We start from the raw sequence: 16,195 nt of genomic DNA, 5'->3' as shown, positions 1-16,195 counted from the left end.
TCACCAAGACAACTTTCCTTTGTAGGTTTGTTTATTTGTCTCCGATGTATCTTTGATTGGCCTGAAACATAACTCTATAACTCAGGTTGGCCTCAAACTTCAGACAATCCTCCTGCCTCCACCTCCAGAGTGCTGGGGTTACAGGCATGTGTCACCATACCAGGCTTTTTTTTTTCTTCCCCATACCAGGAGGCATCTCAGGTTGTCACATAGGGACATGCATGCCTGTCAACTGTTCTACAGGTTCATAGGACAAGATTGTATGATGACTCCCCACTTCAGTATGTGTTCCTGCACCCATGTTGAGAATAGGGGCTTAGCTCGTGGCTTAGCTCTGAACTAATTTTCATATTCTCATTCCCTCTCTCTCTTTCTCCCTCCCTCCTCCCCTCCTCACATCTGCCTCCTCTATTATCTTGCTGCCCCACATCATCTCTTCCCTATCCCTCTTTCTGCCCTCCCTTCTCTTTCCTTCCCTCTCTTCTTTCTTTCCCTCCTTCCTGGACTCCGCGGGTCCCTGGCTGCCGCTTACCACCCCCTCCCACACATCTTCCTCAACTCCCCCTCCGCCTTCTGCCTTCACACCTTCCTTTTCTGTCAAGTCCTCCCTTCGTTATAACTTCTGCAAGCCCCTCCTCCATCCCCGCCGACCTTTCTTTTCTCCCGTTTCACTCCCCTCTCATTGCTCCCTTTGCCCTCCCCTTCCACCCCTGCAGTTCAGCTCCGGGATCCGCAGCCTGGCGTCCCGGTGCGCACCATGCGGGCCCTGCTGCTGCTCGGGAGCATCGCGCTGCTGGCCTCCGCCGCGGGTCCAGCCATGGCGCGCCCATCCAACGATACGAGCGCAGTGGCCCCGGGCCCGCTGCCTGCGCTCCTCGCGCACCTGCGGCGCCTAACCGGGGCTCTGGCGGGCGGCGGGAGCCCGGCGGGCACCGGCGCTAACGCCACCAAGACCAGCCCCGCGGGTGGCGCGGGTGCAGCGGCACGGGCGCCCCCTCCGGCCGAGCTCTGCCACGGCTACTACGATGTCATGGGCCAGTACGACGCCACCTTCAACTGCAGCACCGGCTCCTACCGCTTCTGCTGCGGCACCTGCCACTACCGCTTTTGCTGCGAGCACCGCCACATGCGCCTGGCGCAGGCCTCTTGCTCCAACTATGACACGCCACGCTGGGCCACCACGCCTCCGCCTCTAGCCGGAGGCGCCGGGGGCGCTGGGGGTGCGGGCGGGGGCCCGGGACCGGGCCAGGCAGGGTGGCTGGAAGGAGGTCGGGCCGGGGGCGCTGGGGGTCGTGGGGGCGAGGGCCCCGGGGGCAGCACGGCCTACGTAGTGTGCGGAGTCATCAGCTTCGCTCTGGCGGTGGGCGTCGGTGCCAAAGTGGCCTTCAGCAAGGCGTCGCGTGCGCCCAGAGCGCACCGGGAGATCAACGTGCCCAGGTAGGTATGCGGAGGGGCTGGAGGGACAAGAGGGAGCACGCAGCCGGGGCACTGGGAGGCCAAGCAATCTGATGGAGGCAGTGCCTTAATGCTGGGAGGTGAAGCTGGGCACTGGGAGGCCCAGCAAACTGACTGGGGGTGTGGCCTGAGCGATAGGCGTGGCTGATGGGGCGGGGCCAACGCAGTGGGAGGTGGAAGCTTTGAGGTGTGGCTACACGGATGGGTGGGGTCCAAGTTAGTGGTGGGAAACAACTGGGGCCTGGCTATAGAGAAGAATTGGGATGGGAGAGGTCATTCATTCAACCAATATTTCTTTAAAAAAAAAAAAAAACTTTCTGGCCGGGCGGTGGTGGCGCACGCCTTTAATCCCAGCACTCGGGGGGGCAGAGGCAGGCGGATCTCTGTGAGTTCGAGACCAGCCTGGTCTACAAGAGCTAGTTCCAGGACAGGCTCCAAAGCCACAGAGAAACCCTGTCTCGAAAAACCAAAAAAAAAAAAAAAAAAAACTTTCTGTGGGGCAGTAGCTGGGAATACAGAATGGGACAAAAGCCCTGACCTTCTGAATAAACCTGTGTCCCAAGCCCAAGCATTCTGCTAGTGATCTATGTGATGTGGGGTCTCTGTGCCTAGGGTTCCTCGCATAGACAGTAGGGCTAAGAACAGACCTCTGTTTGTTCGGATTCTAAAAAATAACTGAGCTGACTCATATAGAGTCCTAGCTGAGTAAATGTTCATAAATATTTGTGGTAGATCCAGAAAGCCTACATGCCATGTAACTCTAGACGTTGACAACCGCTATGGGGGAAAAAACAATGTACAATGTAAAGAGTTAAGAGAAGGAGTGTTGGTTTCGGGGAGAGGTTTGTTTAGTTGAAGATCGGAAAGAGTCTGGGCAGGACCCTGAAGGAATTAGAGTCAGGCAGCTACTGTATGAGGTCCTTCCAGGCAGAGGGCACAGACACATTCCAGTGTGTACGTGGTGTCTGAGGCGGAGCAGAAAGGGGCTGCATTTCTTCTGTGTGCTATGAAGAGCCACTAGAGGTGGGCAGAGACCATTGCAATACCTAGACATCCTGTGTGAGGGTCGACTGTGATTTCCGGGTGGGAGGGGCGCTGAGCAGTGAATGGATGGCGATGTATTGTGGAGGTCTACTTTGGAGGACTGGAAAGGGGAAAAGTTCCAAAAGGTTTGAGGTCTGCCTAAGTGAACGAGTAAGGCATCTTTTATTGCAACCAGCAAGGCCACCCAAGAAACAGTAATAAGGTTCATGGTGGGGCAAGACAACACAGGAACGCGTACATGGATGGACCACAGATTTTTTTGGAGGACTATGTCAGTCAGGAAGTGTGGCTGAGAAAGGTTGACCTTAGAAGGCAGGCGCCTAGCCAGACGGTGGTGGCTCACACCTTTAATCCCAGCAGGAGGCAGAGGCAGGCAGGTCTCTGTGAGTTCAAGGCCAGCCTGGTCTACAAGAGCTAGTTCCAGGACAGGTTCCAGAGAAACCTTGTCTCGAAAAACCAAAACCAAAAACAAAACAAGGGCCTAGTCAAAGATGGACCACATCTCTGCCCTGCAGATTCCCTACAGAAGAGAGTAGGGAGGGGAAAGAAGCCTGGGCCTCTCCATCTCCCTCCCATCCCAGTCCCTGACTACCCATCCACCTATCCACCAATTTCAGAGCCTTGGTGGACATTCTGAGGCATCAAGCAGGACCAGCAACCCGCCCAGATCGGGCCCGAAGCAGCTCTCTGACCCCAGGGCTAGGAGGCCCAGAAAGCATGCCTCCCAGGACACCCAAGAACCTTTACAACACCATGAAGCCCTCCAACCTCGGTGAGTGCAAGTGACAGATGCAATTTCATCTCTGCCAGGCCCTCAACCCTGTGGTTCTGCCCTTCTTCCCCATGTGACACCCCCCTCCCGCTTGATTCCTTGGCCCCACTCTGGTCTCCATCCATAAGCCTTGACCCTCTCATTTCTCCCTTCACCGCCCATTCTACTCATTTAGGGAGAAATCCCAGAGGCCATAGTGGACAAGAAAGATTCTGGTCTTTGAGGCAGGAAATGGGGGAGGGTGGTGAGAGGGTGGTGGGGCAGGCTTTTCCCAGAGAGAAGAGTAACTTTAGCTGCAGGAACTCTGGGTGGCTGGAACAGAACTTATGAGAATCTCAGTCCTGAGACCGCAGACATCATGGCTTCTTTGGTGCCAGGCTGAGCTCGGGTACCCTGCTCTGAAATCAGTGGGGAACCACTGAGGTGTTTCAAGCAGGAAGCAGTGCAGTCAGATGTCAAAGCACTAAGTTGTAATCTCAGAACTCTCAGTGAGGGCTGAGACAGAGGGATCAAGAGGTGGAGAGCAGCCTGGGTTAAATAGCAGGAACCTATCCCAGAAAACCAAGGGGTAGGAATGCAGCTCAAGGGTAGCATGGACCAGTGAGGAGCTGGAAGGGGACCCATGGGTAAACCACGTGTCTAGCACCAACAGGAAGGGATTTGGGGTGTAGTTCAGTGATAGGGTGTTCACTTAGCACGCATAGCGCTCTGGCTCCCATCTCTAGCCTGGAAAAACATAAAACGGAAGTCAGATTTGGTGGCTCATGCTTTTATCTCAGCATTCAGGTGTTGGAAGAAGGTGAATCTCTGTGAGTTCAAGACCGGTCAGGGTTACACAGTGAGACCTTAAAAAAAATGATGATACCAGGCGGTGGTGGCACACACTTTTAATCCCAGTGCTTGGGAGGCAGAGGCAGGCAGATCTCTGTGAGGCCGAGGCCAGCCTGGTCTACAGAGTGAGTTCCAGGACAGGCTCCGAAATTACAGAGAAACCTTGTCTTGCAAAGAGGAAAAGAAAAAAAGAAATAAAGAAAAAGAAAAAAAAAGATGAGGTAAAAGAACTATGTTCTGGCATCTGCAGCCTCTGTTAAGGGAAGAGATGAGATGAACGAGGCCCACGCAGTGACAGAAAAGGGTGTGGGCCCCGTCAGGGGTGCAGGGAGGAGGTGGGTTTTTCGAGACAGGGTTTCTCACTCTATAGACCAGGCTGGCCTCAAACTCACAGAGATTTGCCTGCCTCTGCCTCTGGAGTGCTGGAATTAAATGGGATTAAAGGCGTGTGCTACCACCACCCGGCTGAACTTGAACTTCTGATCCTCCTTCCTACATCTTTCAAATGCTAGGATTACAGGATTACAGCATCAGGTTTTTTTCCTAGTATAAGGTATCACACTGTACCGCAGGCTGCCTGGAGCTTCTGTAGCCTGGGCCGACCTTGAATTCATGGCAGTGCTTCTGCCTCAGCTTCCTATGGACTGGGGCTGCAGTCATGAGCCACTTTGTGAAGGCTCGAGCTAGATCTTGAGGGAGGTTTCATTCTTCAGGCAAAGAGGGGAAAGAAGAGATTCGAGGCATTGAGACCAGTATTACAGAATGTGCAACAGCCCTGTGGCAAACCTCGGGCACCGCCCACACGGTCCACTTTTCCTGTTGGGGATAGTGAACCACAGAAGGCATGTGAGTGCCCGAGGGACAGCCGCTACGGGGCTTCCCACCTCAAACTGGCACATCTGATGATTCAGGGCGAGGGTGCCTGTGAAGGCGCAGATGTGGAGTCAGGAGCGGCCACTAGGTCTGAGTGGTGAGAGACCAAAAGGTGGTACGGAGACCATCAGCGTTCTGGCCTGGGTATTGGGGTGAATAAGAGGGACATCTCATCCTCAGCCATAATCCTGAGCCCCCATCCTGTTTCCTCGATGGGACCGATAGGATAAGTCAACCTGTGGGGCTCTAATAAGGGGGTGGGAGCGGCATGGAACTGGGAGCCAGAAGTGACACACTTCCGGGCAAGTGTCAATTGGGATGGCGATGACAGTGACGTCACCTCCCTTCTCGGTCCCTCAGATAACCTGCACTACAACGTCAACAGTCCCAAGCACCGCGCTGCCACACTGGGTACGCAGAGGGCCGAGGCGCCCTGGGAGTCGGGGTCCTTCAGGCCCTCACTGTGGGCAGCCCCAGCCTGGTGCTGGGTGGAGCCCCAGTAAGACCCCCGTGAGCCGATGCTCACGTGGGGCTGGCCACCAAGGCAGCTGCAGTGTCCTCGAGAGGACACCGGAAGTGGTGATCTCCTTCCCGTCAAGTTTTGGGAAGATGCGTGGAATGCATCCCCAGCTTGGGCCAGGATTCAGTGGGTGCTGACAAATGCCAGCGGTCCCCAACCTGGAATGTGATTTCATCCTCAACCACAACCCTGTCCACTGTGGTGGGAAACGAGGGGCTCCTAAAAGGTCGGAGCTCTCTCAGGCTAGAACCCAGATCTCTCACCTCCCAAGCCCCAGACCTCTGAAGGAGGAAGGCTGGAGCCTGAAATCTTGGGTCCGAGGGAGAATGGTTAGAGCGTGGACTCCTGGTCTGAGAAAGCAGGGCTGGGATCTGAAATCCTAGGTCTAAGGGAGAAGGGTTGGACTCTTCCGCAGACTCTTGAGTCTGCGCGGGGCGGGGGTGGCGGGATCTCCTGGGTCTAAAGGAAGAGGGCAAAGAGCTACTGGACCCTTGGTCTCAGGGAGGAGGGGTAAGACCTGGATTCCTATATCAGAGGGAGGGATGGAACCTGGCCTTTGGGCTTGAGGGAGGAGAACTGGGGTCTGGACTCCCGGGCCTGGGGGTGGAGGGTTGGTCTCTGGACACTTGGGTCTGAGGGAGGGCTTGACTTTGGGAACCTGGGTCTGAGGGAGGAGGGCTGGACGCTGGGTCCCTGGGTCTGAGGGAGGAGGGCTGGGCACTGGGTCCCTGGGTCTGAGGGAAGGAGGGCGAGGCTCTGGAACCTGGCTCTGAGGAAGAAGGGCTGCACTAACCTGGCCTTCCCCTGCCACAGACTGGCGAGCCATGCCACCACCCAGCCCTTCCCTGCACTACTCCACGCTGTCCTGCTCTCGATCCTTCCACAACCTCTCGCATCTCCCCCCATCCTATGAGGCCGCTGTGAAATCAGAACTGAATCGCTACTCCTCTCTCAAGAGACTGGGTGAGCTTGGGGAAGGGGAACTCAGCCAATGGCGGGGGTGGGGTGGGAGGGTGCGTTGAGTTCCAAGGACAGCAGTGGGGTGGTGGAGAGCTCAAAAGGTTCCAATCTTCCTACCGAGTTTTTTCCTAGTTTTACCTGAAATATTTTGGGTTGGGTTTTTGTTTATTTGTATTTAATTTTATTGTTCTGAGACTGAGTCTTCTTCGCCTTGTAACCCACTTTGTCCTGGAACACACTGTATAGCACAGGCTGACCTCAAACCCAACTTCCCTAGAGTTGGGGTTGCAGGTGTGAACCACCATGCCCTGCTTAGCTTGCTGACTCTTGTTGCTCAAACATTAAGACCTCCTGGGTGCGGTGACTGGAGAGATGGATCAGAGGTTGAGAGCATTGGCTGCTCTTCCAGAGGTCCTGAGTTCAATTTCCAGCAACCATCACAGCCATCTCTAATGAGATCTGGTGCCCTCTTCTGGCCTGCAGGCATACATGCAGGCAGAACCTGTATATGTAATAAATAAATCTTTAAAGAAAATAAAACCTCCTGAGTTGAGTGCGATACGGATGAGGATACTCTGGGTTGTCATGGGATCTGTCTTTTCTTCTCCTCCAGCTGAGAAAGATCTAGACGAAGCCTACCTGAAGCGCAGACATCTAGAGATGCCCCGTGGAACCCTGCCTTTGCATGCACTGCGGCGGCCTGGTACTGGAGGTGGCTACCGCATGGATGGCTGGGGTGGTCCCGAGGAGCTGGGCCTGGCACCGGCACCCAACCCCCGGCGGGTTATGTCCCAGGAGCATCTGCTGGGTGATGGCCGAGCTTCCCGCTATGAGTTCACATTGCCTCGAGCGCGGCTGGTGTCTCAGGAACACCTGCTGCTGTCCTCACCGGAGGCCCTCCGCCAGAGTCGAGAGCACCTGCTGTCACCACCACGAAGTCCTGCACTGCCCCCAGATCCCACCACCCGGGCCAGCCTGGCTGCCTCACACTCCAACCTGCTGCTGGGGCCTGGGGGGCCCCCCACACCACTGCATGGGTTGCCTCCATCAGGCCTGCATGCCCACCATCACCACGCCCTTCACGGCTCTCCTCAACCAGCCTGGATGTCCGATGCAGGTGGGGGTGGGGGCACACTGGCCCGCCGGCCACCCTTCCAGCGCCAGGGAACCCTGGAGCAGCTTCAGTTCATTCCTGGGCACCACCTGCCACAGCACCTGCGCACTGCCAGCAAGAATGAAGTGACTGTCTGAGGCCAGGGTAGAGCGCTGGGGGCTGCAGCTTCTGAGGCCCCCTCCTCCCAGCCCGGATCTCCATCACAGGCTTATCATACACACCAAGGGTCTGCGACCAGATGGGCCCTTGGATCGGAGACCACGCCTCCTTTGGGGATGTCACAGTAGATGAGATCTCTCCTCCTACTCTGTCACTGTTTGAACCAAGGCCTCCTTCCCATGATGTCATCACAGAGGAAGAGGCCTGTACATGAGGTCATCGCTAGCAAATATGTCTGTGTTCTATGGCGTCATTGCAGGAACTAAACCTCCTTCCTATGAGGTCACCACAGAGGAAGAGCCCTGCCTGTGAGGTCATCACTAGAGGCTGTGTCCATTTTGCATGACATCACCAGAGACTCCTTCCCTGTGATGTCACCACAGACAATGCCTTGTCCCATCCCATCATCTCTAGAAACAAAGATTTCTTCTGTGATGTCACTACAGAGACAAGTCTCCCACTTCTTGAGACTTCTTGATATCGTCCTGAGCACCAAGGCCTCTTGAAACTGTCCAAATGTTTCTCTGCTCTAGAGAAGATGCCTCTGCCCCATGATGCCATGACTACAGACGAAGCCATTTTCCTGGGACACACACTGCAGGGGACCGTGCCCTACCATTGTGTCCTCACTAAAGATTAGGCCTCCTTCCCACAGTGCTGTCACAGGATTTTGCCTCCCTCCTGTGATGCCATCACCAGAATAGGTGCCTTGCCCGATGGCGCCATCACAGGGACCGTGCCTCTTCAAGTGATGTCATTACCAGTAATGACCACCTGTTCCAGGGACCTCTCCAGGAGGAGGCCCTGCTGTGGTGTGACCACCAGTTACCACCCGCTTGGAAATGACACCAGGGGGGGACAGCTCTGTTGCTGTGCTAGGTTGTGATAAAGTTGGGCGTGTCCAGTCCAAGACCATTTCGGGAAGATGCCAGAGAAAAGCAGCTTTTCCTGAGATGTACTATGAGGGTGTCAGCACTGGGGATGCCAAGACAATGACCTGTCTGTAGGAGGCTGGCGATGATGCCCTCCATCGCCTGGACATCATCATAAAGGGTTTCCTTCTCAGAGGCGGTCCCCACTCTCGATGGCCACCAGTAGTGATTGTCATCAGAGTCCTTGTCTTGCTTCCCTATAACTTAGCTCCATGGCTTCTTCCCATGACCCCAGGGACATGGCCAACAGGATGTCTATCAGCGCCTCTAAAGGGAGGTTGGGCCTGTGCAGTGAGTCCTTGGGGATGGCACCCATGGATGAGCTTCAGCTCCAAGGAGGCCACTTTGATCCATGAGGCTTCTAAATCCTGGGACTCATAGGTGGGCCAAAGGCTGGCATTACTTCTGCCATATCTAAAGACATCAGCTCTGTCAACAGAGTCCCCATCTCCTATTGGAGGGAGAGGGTTGGGGTAGATGTGCCGCTGACCTTGCCAATGACATCATCAATGCTACCCAGTGTACTCCTTTCATGATGGCATAGCAGTTGGGGTCCAGTGTTAATCATGTCATTTCCCAGGATTCCATAAGATTCACCTCAACTAGCACATCATCATCTACCAGGAATTGTCACCACTAATGATGTCACCATTGTCTCCCAATATTCCTCCCTCCCAACCATGGTGTCACCATCTCCTATGAACCACCACAGCATGTCATGATGTGCCAGGATTCACCACAAACATGTTCTCATCACCTCCCAGAATCCCATCACAATATGCTCACCTCATCATCTCCCGGCATTCACTACAGCCATAGGTCCCCACCATCTCCCGGCATTCACTACAACCCTAGGTCCCCACCATCTCCCGGCATTCACTACAGCCATGGGTCCCCACCATCTCCCGGCATTCACTACAGCCATAGGTCCCCACCATCTCCCGGCATTCACTACAGCCATGGGTCCCCACCATCTCCCGGCATTCACTACAGCCATAGGTCCCCACCATCTCCCGGGAGCCATCAGAACCATGCTGTCCTCATCTCTCAGGAGCCACTACAACCATGATGTTCTTGTCTCCCTAGTTGTGCCATGACCAATAATGTTCTTACCTTCCAATTATTCCAAATCTATTATGCCTCGTGGTAGCACTCTCCAAGAGGACTTGTTAGGACAGATAGTGCCGATGTTTCTCATCATCACAGTGTCGTCATCTCCCAAGATCTACTTCTACCACGTCTCATGTCTCAGACACCAGAGCTATGATGTCACCACCTCAAAGATCCACTGTAACTATGGTGTCCTTGGATTCATGCAGCCATGCATCTCCACATCCTGGATCCATCTGAGTGTCACAGTCATAATCCACAGGAATCCATGAGAGCCATGGTGTCCCCACCTCCAGGCCCCACTCCAGTCGTGTCCTGTCATGACTCAGCAGGAGTCACTGTAACCATGGTGCATCACCTCCAATCAGCCATAATAGCCAATGGTGTCTTCATCTCCCAGGACACACTCGAACCCCATTGTCTCCGTGACCTAGGGTCCCTGAGACCCAGTGATATCATTGTCTTTGGGGTCTCTCATAACCACGGTGTCATCATCTCCTGGATCAAATAATGCCATCATTTCCAGAGTTCACTTCAGTCATGGTGTCACTGCCTCCCAGAATCCACGTTAAAACTGTGTCCTCATCTTCCAGGACCCATGGCACTTGTGTGCCATCTGCCAGGATCCACCATCTTAGGGTCCTCTGGGGTCTCATGGCATTTACAGTTCCTCCCTTCAGGGGAACCAGCACAACAGGCCATTTCCCATTCCCTCGCAGGACTAGGGTGGAGCCCGCTGTCTCCCTTGGATAGTGTCCCCCTCCCCCACTCTGGCCCTTCTTGATTATGTCACTGCCTCGCTCCTGATCTGAAGACATACCTGGGTCCAGACTTGGCCTTGGCCAGCCTCCTTCACCCACTGGTGAGTGCATCCAAACTCTTCCTTGTGTCACCACTGTCCCTCACCCAGCCATCAGATCGGTGACAGGGTCAACCCAGTGATTTCACAGCAGCAGCAGAGGTAGGGCTTCCCAGCCCTTGGGTGGCATCACTGCCCTACCCAACTCAAACCCTGTTAATTGGACCCCACCACCAGATCAGAACTCACTAGCTTGGGCCAAACTCTCTTTAGAATCATGGCCTGTGGGAAGATGCCACAGCTGGCAAACCACCTGCTGGCCAGTTCCCCGGGGTGGGGATACCTGAGAGCATTGGGCACTGCTACCTTCACCTGCAAAGGCCAAGAAGGGTGCTCCTTCACCCCTTCCCGTAAAACACCAGGGAGTCCCTAACACCCAGTGCACAATTTGACCCTCCACACAGTTCTCTGTACATATAGCCATGTTTCGGGGGGCGGCCATTCCCCACTCTTAAAGGGCTACATGTCCCCCTCCCAGCCCCCAAGGCGAGGAGAGGGCTCTTCTCCCTCCTCTGGGCCGCCCTCTCCCTCTTATACCCTCTTACCCCACCAAATATTGGCCTCTGTGCTCATCCCTTCTCGCCAAGAGCCTGGATGGGATAGATGGTGCCAGGGTCTCACCATCGAGGAAGGTAGGATGTCACCACCAATCCTCCTAAGCTCCAGCACCAGGTTTTCAGTCTCCCGGCTAATAGACGTTCCGTGGGCTCCCCTTCCATTGTAGGGCCTCCCTTCAAGCGCGCTTAACACTCCCACGGAACACACAGCTTTCTTCAGCCCCGAGCATCGCAGGGGTGCGGGAGCTTTCGGCTTTTGTTTGCCCCCTTCTCTCAATCTCTCCCTCCCTCTCTCCATCTTATCTCAATAAAGCCATAGTGGGGAGAGGTCTCTCACACACCCCACTAGCACCACGATGCTTCCAGAGCTGGGACTTGGCCTTCTGAGTCTTCCCCCTCTGTTCCCCAGTAAACACGCAAACACACATGGATGGGGTGTGCACTGCTCTCCTTCTGGCTGGGGCTTGCAGAGGGGATGTCAGATTGAAGTACTCCACCGGAGGACCCTCCACACCTCTGAATCCCAGCCTCACTCCCCTCCCCCACTCTTCCTTCCAGTGCTGAACCCACCTTCGACTTCCTGGTGAGGACAGTGAGAAGAGCTGGCGCTCAGTGGGGGGTGGTTTTTGTTTTGGAATAAACGGCTGTTTTTCCTGATCTCCAGTCTCCTGGTTTTCACTGGGAAATTGGGGACCTCCTCCCCCTTTGTAGTAGATATAGGCTTGGCCAAAGGCAAAATGATATTTGTCAGGGGAGAAATTTCTAAAGGGGTTTCCAGAAAGCTCAGAGATGCCCCTTGCCTTGTGTCCCATGAAGCTGAGGAGTCAGAGAGGGAAGGGGAGTTATTTTTGTTGTTGTTGCTGTTCTTTCTTTTCTTTTTCTTTTTTTTTTTTTCTTTTCTTTTCTTTTTTTTTTTTTTTTTTTTTTTTTTTTTTTTTTTTTTTTTTTTTTTTTTTGAGACAGGGTTTCTGCTTTCTTGGAACTCACTTTGTAGAGCAGGCTGACCCTGAACTCATAGATCAGCCTGCCTCTGCCTCCTGAGTGCTAGGATGGGTGTGCACCACCACTGCCCAGCTGGAAAGGGGTATTTTAATGTGCTTTTTACTCATGGTTTTCTTTGTTTCTTCTTTTAAATTTTTTATTATATATATATTATATATGATATATAATATACATATAATAAAAATATATAATGTGAAATATAAAAGTATATAATTATATATATACCACCATCTATATATACATATATGGTTATTTTGCCTGCATGCATGTTTGTGTAGCATGTGTGTACTTGGTGCCCTCAGAGTTCAGAAGAGGGTGTCAGGTCCCCTGGAACTGGAGTTACAGATAGGCATGAGCCACCATGTGGGTGCTTGGTATCAAACTTGGTCCTCTGCAAGATCAACTAGTGCTCTTAACAACTACTTCACCTCTCCAGTTCCTTTAGTTTTTAATACTATATTTATCTACCGTGTGTGTGTGTGTGTGTGTGTGTGTGTGTGTGTGTGTGTGTGTGTGTAATAGTAAGGGCTGAATGTAGGGCCTCATTAATTTGCATATTAAACAGGCGTTGTACCACTGAGATATATTTCCACATTTTTCTTTTTTTTTTTAATAGTCTTTTTTCTCCTTTGGCCATGAAGTGGTAGCAGACACCTTTAATCCCAGCACTTGGAAGGCAGAGATAGGCAGATCTCTGTGAGTTCAAGATCAGCCTGGTCTACAGAGTGAGTTCCAGGACAGGCTCTAAAGCTGCAGAGAAACCCTGTCTCAAAAACCAATTAAGAGGCTGGAAAGATGGCCCAGAGGTAATGAGATCTATAATGAGATCTGGTGCCCTCTTCTGGCAAGCAGACACACATACAGACAGAACATTGTATACATAATAAGTAATAAAGATATATATATATATATACATATATATATATATATATGGAATTCTTTTTGGTCTTAATAAAAACCCAGAGTCAAGCCGAGCGGTGGTGGCGCATGCCTTTAATCCCAGCACTCAGGAGGCAGAGGCAGGAGGATCTCTGTGAGTTTGAGACCAGCCTGGTCTACAAGAGCTAGCAGGACAGGCTCTAAAGCTGCAGAGAAACCCTGTCTCCGAAAAAAAAATAAAAATTAAAAAAAAAAAAAAAAAAAAAAACCAGAGTCAGCTATCAGGGGATAAAAGCTGAAGGCTCAGAGAAGCAGTGCAGCCAGTCACAAGAGCTCTTACCTCTAGCAGTGCTTAGACCAAAGGGGTGACCCTGTCCTCAGACTGCCTCTTCCGATTGTACTGAGCTCCTGTCTCCTCCTGCCTTATTTTCCCGTCTCCACACAGCCATATGACTCCTGTCTCCACCTCCCTAGTGCTGGGATTAAAGGCCTGTGATCCAAGTGCTGGGATCACCTTTGTGTGCTCTGTTTCTCTTTTAGACTGGATCAGTTTCGTGTAGACAAGGGTGGCCTTGAACTAACAGAGATCCATCAGCTTCTGTCTCCCAAGTCCTGGGACTAAAGGTGTGTGCCGCCACTGCCTGGCCTCTAGTGGCTTAGCTCTGCACTCTGATCTTCAGGCAAGTTTCATTTGTTAAGACACAAACAAAATATCACCACAAAAAATGCCTCATGTTTCCATTCCCCACCCCAACCCCGCCCTGGCCCCAGTTTACCCAGGAGATCTCATCTATTTCCACTTCCCAGGGAAACCCATAGTCCCTCTTAGGGTGCTCCTTGTTACCCAGCTACAAGAGGCCCGCCCCTTCTGGAATGAAGGAGGAGGGAATGTGGTGCAGGTAGACTGGAGATGGAGGAGGGAATGGGAGAAGAGCAGGAAGGGGAAACTGTGGTTGGTATGTAAAATAAATGAAAAAAATTAATAAAAAATAGTAAATTAAAAAGAAAGAGAATGCCTCACAGACATGGTCCCAGGCCAGTCCCATGGAGGCAATTCCTCAGCTGAAGTTTTCTCTTTCCAAGGATATCAAGATGACAGCTGAAGCTAACCAGAACAAAGTAGTGTGTGGCAATGGGCACAATTATTTCTCTGCTGGGGGGAGGTGCCTTCGTGAATCTACTTGTGAACTCTGAGAACGCTTTGGGGCCTGTGAGGTAGCTGGGCAAGTAAAAACACTTGGAGTCAAGCCGCCGACCTGAGTTCAATCCCTGGAAGCCACATGGTGGAAGGAGAGAACCAACATTTGCAAATGGTCCTCTGGTGTCCATTATTCACCTGCATGAGTGATTGTATTACACATGCACACACGCGCGCACGCACACACACACGATAGATAGATGATAGATAGATAGATAGATAGATAGATAGATAGATAGATAGATAGATAGATAGACAGACAGATAAGGAGATGGAGAGATGGCTCAGCGGTTAAGAGCAACGGCTACGGAGATGGGGGGTCATGACGAGGGGGAAGAAAGGGGGCGGAGGATCCACAGAAACAGCTGACCTGATCTCATGGGACCAACCTAGGCCCTCCTCTGCATGTGTGTGACAGCTCCTAGCAGTGAGAGCAGGACCTGTCCCTGGTGCTCAGCTGCCTTTTGGGACCTGTTCCCCATGCTGGATTACCTTGTCCAGCTTTGAAGCACTGGGAGGAGCTCAGTCCTATTTCAACTTGAAGTGCCAGGCTTTGTTCAGGTCCATGGGAGGTCTGCCCTTGCTGAAGGGAAAAGGTGGAGGAGTAGAAGGGGAAGGAGGTAGGTGGGAAGGTAGAGCTGAGAAGAGAGGAGAGAGAGGAAACAAGTCGGTATGTAAATTAAATTTTAAAAGGTATTTAAATAAAATAATTTTTTATAAAAAAGAACACTGGCTACTCTTCAGAGTACCTTGGTTCAATTCCCAGTTCAAGGCCAGCCTGTTCTACAGATCGAGTTCCAGGACAGGCACCAGAACTACACAGACAAATCCTGTCTCAAAAAGACAAAAACAAAACAAAAAATAAACAAATAGATAAATAAATAAACAAACATAATAAAGTTGACCGAGAACATAGCACCGTCAGTAAAGTGTTCCACTCCCAAGCTTGGATCATGAGTTGAATCTCCAACATGTATACACAGAGCCAGGGACAGGGACACTGGAAAGGTGGGGACTAGCTTAATCCCCAAGCTCCAGTAGACAGCTCCTGAGGAAGGACACTGTGGGGTTGAGATCTGGTTTCCACACACACACATGAACACATGTGCATGATCCACACACACATAGCACCGTCAGTATAGTGAATACCAGTCCAGCCATGGCTGCATAGCAAGAACTTATATTAACTGCCTCCTTCCAAAAATCCAGAAATGACGGAAGAGGAAAGGGGAAGGAGGAAGAGAAGGAATATGGACTGGACTGTTGGGAAAAGTACGGAAGGGGCAGGGATAGTATGAAGGCAACAGTCACCTAGCCCTCCCTGGGGACTCAAAGGAGCCAGCTTGGATTCATATTTTTGTTGTGCCAACCCGAAGATTTATTCAACAAAATGGAGTGAACAGCACAAATAAGTCCCTGTTCTTGAGGAGTAAATGGCCCTCGGAAGTTCCTGAATTCTCCCACAAGCCTCTCTTGATTGGGCTCCCATTCCTGGCAGCCAAATGTGCCCTGACAATGGTGGTGATTGTGAGAGGAGCAGATGAGAGCCAGGGAAGCTAGGGGAGGGCCAAGTGAGCATCAGCCAGTCAAGTTCCATTTGCATTTTTATGCTTCCTTCCAGAATTTTCCTCATGCAAATACATTTTCCCCCACAAAGCAGTCTTCCTATATATAGGCAGCTCTGTAACCTGCTTTTCCTCATCTAATAACACAAGAGTGTTGTGGCATACATATATTTAATTTATGGGCACCCAACTGTATGTCCTTGGTACAGAGTGAGAGGAAGAAAACAAGAGGCCAACAGTGAAAGTCATCAGGAGGAAAATAATAAAGATGGCTTTTTTGTGACCCGCATGCCTGAAAGGGATACTTCAAGATGTTGTTGTTGCTAAGAAGCAGCAGGCAGGCCAGGGAGATGGTTCTGTGGGTA

The 16,195-nt window shown here is 52.1% G+C and overlaps 1 protein-coding gene across 2 annotated transcripts; it reads left to right on the top strand.

Annotated features, from left to right (window-relative positions):
- The first annotated feature begins 757 nt into the window (after positions 1-757).
- On the top strand, positions 758-7,706 carry Shisa7 (shisa family member 7). 2 transcript variants are annotated; one of them, XM_038340781.1, is made up of 5 exons: positions 758-1,437; positions 3,117-3,271; positions 5,336-5,386; positions 6,309-6,458; positions 7,069-7,706. In XM_038340781.1, the coding sequence occupies exons 1-5, from the start codon at positions 758-760 to the stop codon at positions 7,704-7,706; spliced, it is 1,674 nt and encodes a 557-aa protein (XP_038196709.1). The 2 variants fall into 2 exon arrangements, with proteins under 2 accessions (XP_038196709.1, XP_038196710.1); XM_038340782.1 differs by lacking the exon at positions 5,336-5,386.
- Positions 7,707-16,195: the final 8,489 nt, after the last annotated feature.

The sequence above is a fragment of the Arvicola amphibius genome, chromosome 8, assembly GCF_903992535.2.
Source record: "Arvicola amphibius chromosome 8, mArvAmp1.2, whole genome shotgun sequence".
Classification (NCBI taxonomy): domain Eukaryota; kingdom Metazoa; phylum Chordata; class Mammalia; order Rodentia; family Cricetidae; genus Arvicola; species Arvicola amphibius.
Note: the sequence above shows the minus strand (reverse complement) of the source record. Positions and strands in the feature narration are given on the sequence as shown.